Genomic DNA, 5,711 nt, shown 5'->3' on the forward strand with positions numbered 1-5,711 from the left:
TATGACTTAAAAAATGGTTTTGGATTTTATAATTTTCGCATTAAAAACCACGTTAAAATCTTATAGCTTAGGTTTTGAAAAAGTCAAATATCTCAAAATAGGTCACCTATCCGAAAAAGGTTGGGTGTTGGTCCACGAAAAAGTGTACCAATTTTTCCTATTCATTCTGCTTAATTCACTGCCAATTAGTTGGACAAGATTGGTGGCCAAACTAATTGACCTTTAAAAGTGGTATAATTTGATCTCCCCCTTTAGTCTGATTTTTTCCTTGGAAAGCGGCCGTCTTAGATTTCTTGAACCGGGAGTTTCAAAGCAACTAAAACATTTGGGCCCCAATGCAAAATGGGCCCTTATTTCTTATTACGCCACTGACACTTCACACGGATGACTGTTCTTGCAGACCCCTATGGGTACATTGGCCTAGTTACGCTACCTTCAAACCAAAAAACATTTAGAACAATATGGACATCGTTTTTGTGTAATTTCGTGTTATCTCAGCTTGAAGTGCATTGCGTATTATCACGAAAGTACATAGGGATAATGACTATATTCAGGGCCGGATTTACAAATTTGCCGCCCTAAGCACTAATGAAAATGGCGCTCTTAAAATAAAATAAAAACACATTTATTTGAAGAAGGAAATTTTCCACCCCTGGCCGAGAAATTTTTCCACCCCTAGACTAGAAATTTTCCGCCCTAGAAATGTGCCGCCTTGGTGTGCCTAATGGGAAATTCAGTACTGACGATCCGTGTGTATCACAGTCTAGGTTACCCCCGACACGAGTGGGGGGGGGGGGGGAGGAAAAATGTCACCAGTGGTGACTCACCACTATAATTAGACGTCAGTTTTAGTGTTGTAATAAGATGCCGGATGGTTCTGTTTTTTTTTGGGGGGAGGGAAGTAGCTTTCTGTTCGAACATGGTATTAATTAAAAGCGATTTTTCTAGAAGAATTTCTCCCTTTCCAAGTCTATAACTGAGTATATTGAAACTAGCACAGTTCTCTCAACGATCCTTTTTAAACACGCTGTGCTTTAAATGGTCTGTATTCAAACAAACTATTTCTAGAAAATTAGAATTTCAATTTCCTAGAATAGACCAGGCCCGGTTCTCGAAAATTATTCTTAAGTGGGCCCATACTTCAGGAAATAATAGGGGTGTGGGAGGAAGTCGAATGGTGGTTTATATAAATCACAAATTTTGGGTGGGCACGGGCCCATTGGACCATTAACTAGAACCGCGCCTGGAATAGACCCTGCCATTCTTATAATTACTGCGTTACCGTTTATATCCCGTTTATGGTTTCTTATATATATTAATACTGATTGATTTGGTAGCAATTTGGTCTTCAAGTGTTCTTATCTAACATCTGGAACGACACCCTAATTGACACAAACGACCTCCATTTAAATAAAACCGAAGACCTACCGGAACACGTTTTAAAGTGTACGCGTAAAAACATCAGGTAAAAACAAGAACGTTACGGAATCAAACTAAAAGAGTGGTTTGCAGGTATTTGGAAACCGGACATCATTTTCTTCAACTGTAAAGAATCCATACTATTCACGGCGACAGTTCCCAATACGGTCTATAAAATACTGCCTAATGGTCTCATCTACCATTATAGCAGGTAAACCGCGTCCTTTTCAAAGAGTGCGAAAGGGGAGCAACGATTCGCTTAATTTTGCCATATCTTTTCTAACAGATATCACATAACGATAAGTTGTCAAATGCAGTTTAAAAACTATCCAATGGATACACAAACATGTTTCCTGACTATCCAATTTCGTAAGTTCAAAACCAAAAATTCGAAGTGTTACGAGGTTTTGGGCGCAATTAGAAAGATTTTTAGAAGTAAACTCGTATTCTTATATACGAGCCAATATTTTCGCAAAACATTGATTGGCAACACGAGTCGCAAATCGAGTTGCTCCGAGCGAATGGAGAAAAACTTTCCACAAAGTGTTGGCCACAAACGCTTTTGTCGGCCATGTATTGAAGAACGGCTGATATTTATGACTGAGGTTCAGAATTTCAATCGAACACTTTTCGCACGCACCTTTTTGACTGAACAAAATTAAATGAGAATATTAATCTTATCAACTTTTATTAATCTAAATACGAGTTATTTTCTACTCCGTTTAAAGCGCAAAATCTCGGCAAATTATCGAGGAGCTTGTGAACGAAAATGCAACTCCTTTCGCGAACTCGAGTCAAAAACTGGACTTACCCACAAATAGTGAGTCGTATGAAAAGGCCTTAACACTTAACTGTTTACGTAGTGTCGAGTCGAAACACGGAAGCGTACTTAACTTGGATGAGCCAATCCAAAGTAGAATTTTGTCGAAAATTAAGCGACGTGGACATTTTTGACGGAGTCCACCCTCAGCAATTCTGGATAGACAACATCACCTTTGATAAAAAGGACGTATTCTACCCTTCCGGTAAGTTCAAAAGTGACCCGAATCGGTTCGAATCTTAAACATTTCGCTTGACTACAGGAAATACGAGTCAATTAATTCTAAAGATCAAATTCAACCGTTATTTGACGGCTAGCGTCATCAACACGTATATCCCAAGTTTCTTGGTCGTCTGTCTTTCGTTCGTCTCATTTTGGCTGGACGTCAACGCGGTGCCGGGACGGGTAACTTTGGGAGTCACCGCTCTTTTAACCCTCTCCACTCAGATGGTGTCCGCCCGAAGCGCTTTGCCGTCGGTCAGTTACATGACCGCCATGGATGTTTGGCTTTTTGGTTGTCTGGTACTGGTGTTCGTGTCCTTGATGGAGTTCACCATCGCGAATTCCCTTTCCAGAAAAATGGAAAAAACTCGAGAGGTAAAACTTACTCTGTAACCCGTAACAGCTTTCTATATCGTATAAGCCTATTCATTCTCAATAGACGTTCTTAAAGAAGCAATGCCAAGTTCAACCGACAGAGTACCTAAACGATTGTGGCTACCAAATCAACGTCGAACTCGAACGCAAAGGAATTCTAGAAAGGTGCGCTTCTAGTCAGGAAGCATTCAGAAGTCGAAAAGGCCAATTCAAACCCAAATCTACCGAATCTCAGCAACAGACCAAAATGAACATCCCCGGGAAAATTGGTTCGCAAATATGGAATCTCGACCGCTTCGCCAGAATTTTTTTCCCCGTAGCCATGATATGCTTCACATCCGCATATTGCACCTTCTTCCTCAAAAGATCACAGGGCGTCTAAGAGGGATAAATTCTAAAATAAAAAAATTCAGTCAAAAGGATAAGCAACCATAAGTTGAAAGTCATCCAAGTTTGCAAATGAGAATATCTAGCAAATTTTGATACTCTAGAATAAGTACTTGGACATCTCTAGTAACATTATTTTCATCGCAACCTTATTGTTCTGTCTAAAATCCTTCGACTTGTTTTTGGTCAAATTAGCTATTTAGACCTAAAATTTGACGGGCAACACTTTTCTAATTGAAATCAACTTTGTATATCTAATGGTTCTCGAGAAACATTTTAAATGACCTTGAAAACGTGGTACAAGGTCATTAAAATTTTCCGTTTCAAATGTGCTACGTGACCTGAAAATTTCAAATCTGTACTAAAATTAAATTTTGACTGGAACGTTTTTTAGGTTTACATCCTGTATAAATCGGCAGACTGACGTTTCCGGTGGCGACGCTAACGCTACCTATTAATATATGCGTGGAATAACAAATTAAATTCGAAAATCAATGATATCGTCCCGTGTAGTAATCAGAATAACAAGAGCTCAAGCCTAGGATAGAGACTGAAAAATTTTGTTTAGTAACATTTTTTTTTAAATTAGTTGAAACTTAGAATTAAAACTTTAAACACATTTTAACTACATTTCTTTAGTATGTTTAAAAACTTATAATTTGAAGTTTGAACTAAAAAAATAACGGAATAATTAATTGATGGGGCACTAACCCGCGCCATTCTGGTTCCCTCGCGTCGATTTTCAAATGTAATTTTTAAATGCGCCGGGGCCAGATAGCGCTAGCGTCGTAATCATAAGTTCAGTTTGCCGATTTGAATATCGAGTTGAGCAATACGTAGTCTGTAACCACTGTATTGAGCTACACGCTAAAAAAATCACCGTGTTAATATCATTTTATTTTCGAAAGCCCATTTTAATTAAGAAGCGAATGAAACGATCTCCCTCGAATTCGAGTGGTCGATATTATTAAAGATTAGTCGCCGGCGTCGTTCCAAACGCGTTTGAATCGAGAAGAAAGAGCACGAAAACATTCAAATGATCATTTGTGTCAGCTATAAAAATGATCAATGTAAATGGAAATGGAATGCTCCCAAATAGGTCCAAATAAAAACGTCGCTCAATACCCCATTTTGCAAAAGAAGGACAACGCAGGAAAATAGACCGAAGCGTGTAATAATGGATTGAAAAGTGGCAAAAGGTATTACATGGATATTGGGGTGGGCCTTTTGATAATTATATGAATTTTAATTAAAGTTAAGGCACTGAAAACGAATTTTAAAGAGAATTATTGTAAATGAAAAATACCAGATGGCGATACTTCTACCGCTGCCAAATTTTTAGCATTATTATTCTGACCGGAATGGTTTTATTTCGTAGTCCATCAATAATCACAGGAATCCATACCTCTACTTGGAATGCTTATCCTGCCGTATCGCCTATGTTAAGATAACTCTGACGGCTTTGGCCCCGCCTACGAGAGAAAAAAATCCCCTCTGCGCGCGCTCCCCTCTCACGCAGTTGTTTGTTAAGTTTACATAGTGGCGTCAAAAAACCTTCAGCCACATCGAGACGATAATCTGCCGCCGTAAACATTCCAAGTATAGGTATGGATTCCTGATATTTGGTCTTTTTTCTTGCTGATTTTACCACAAATTTATCCATACTTGGGCTTACAATGACTTGATTAATCTCATGCGAGCCGATAGCGAAACTAAAATAGTGTATTGGGCGTTGTTCCTATTTCCCTCAAGCGGCGGTTTTCGGAAGCTTTCGTTTGGAACATGGTGAAGCAGACGCTATTTTAACAGGGTTGCCATGAATTTTGCGTTATAAATTATTTATTTTGCATCGAAAATGTATGGCAGCCCTGTTTTCCAGCGACTTATTAACAGGGTGTGAAATAAATAATTTAGAACGAAAAATACATGGCAATATTTTACTTTTTATCATTCCACCTGCTACGTCACATTACCCTTTAAGAAACCAAAATATTGTTAGAATAGTGTTTTACTGTCTACGGATGTAATCAGTGGCGTACAGAAGGGGTCGTATTGGGGGGAGCGTAACTCATTTACCAAGTTTACCCGGAATTTTTCCAAGTCACAAACTAGACCTCAGTCGGCCAACTATTAAAAACTCGGGAGGATGTGAACTTCTGCCATCCCCCAAGGGACGCCCCTGGAAATAATGATTATAATATAATAACTTATTTTCAGGCTTTTACAATGATTAGAACCCTTCAATATGTTTTTCCAATTCTAATATGTTGACTCTAGCAGGTTGCCCACAAAGTTGAAATGTATGCTTTCAGCGTTTTTTATATTAGGCTATATGGATACACGAAATTTTCTGATGGTAATATCGCTGTGGAAATTTTACACCTGCATCGTCACTTACAGGCTGCAAAAATAACCGTAAAAGAGGCAGAGAATTGGACAACTTCAGAAATGTTGAGGTTTATTGTCAAAAATGACTTTTCTGATTAAC

General features: G+C 38.6%; 1 protein-coding gene across 1 annotated transcript; it reads left to right on the top strand.

Moving 5' to 3' along the window:
• The first annotated feature begins 1,765 nt into the window (after window positions 1-1,765).
• Window positions 1,766-3,218, top strand: LOC149933012 (glycine receptor subunit beta-type 4-like). Its single transcript, XM_090157220.1, has 6 exons — window positions 1,766-1,788; window positions 2,148-2,239; window positions 2,283-2,444; window positions 2,502-2,644; window positions 2,687-2,836; window positions 2,901-3,218. Exons 1-6 carry the CDS (start codon window positions 1,766-1,768, stop codon window positions 3,216-3,218), a joined length of 888 nt encoding a protein of 295 aa, XP_090013346.1.
• Window positions 3,219-5,711: the final 2,493 nt, after the last annotated feature.

This window comes from Leiobunum rupestre, chromosome 8 (genome assembly GCF_980474605.1).
Source record: "Leiobunum rupestre chromosome 8, qqLeiRupe1.1.hap1, whole genome shotgun sequence".
Lineage (NCBI taxonomy): Eukaryota > Metazoa > Arthropoda > Arachnida > Opiliones > Sclerosomatidae > Leiobunum > Leiobunum rupestre.

What these genes read in the sequence shown, in the direction of transcription:
- LOC149933012 (XM_090157220.1), top strand. Translation starts at nt 1,766, where the DNA reads ATGTTTCCTGACTATCCAATTTC. An exon ending in ACTGGACTTACCCACAAATA is followed by an intron (nt 2,240 to 2,282) that starts GTGAGTCGTATG and finishes CTGTTTACGTAG; the next exon opens with TGTCGAGTCGAAACACGGAA. An exon ending in GGACGTATTCTACCCTTCCG is followed by an intron (nt 2,445 to 2,501) that starts GTAAGTTCAAAA and finishes GCTTGACTACAG; the next exon opens with GAAATACGAGTCAATTAATT.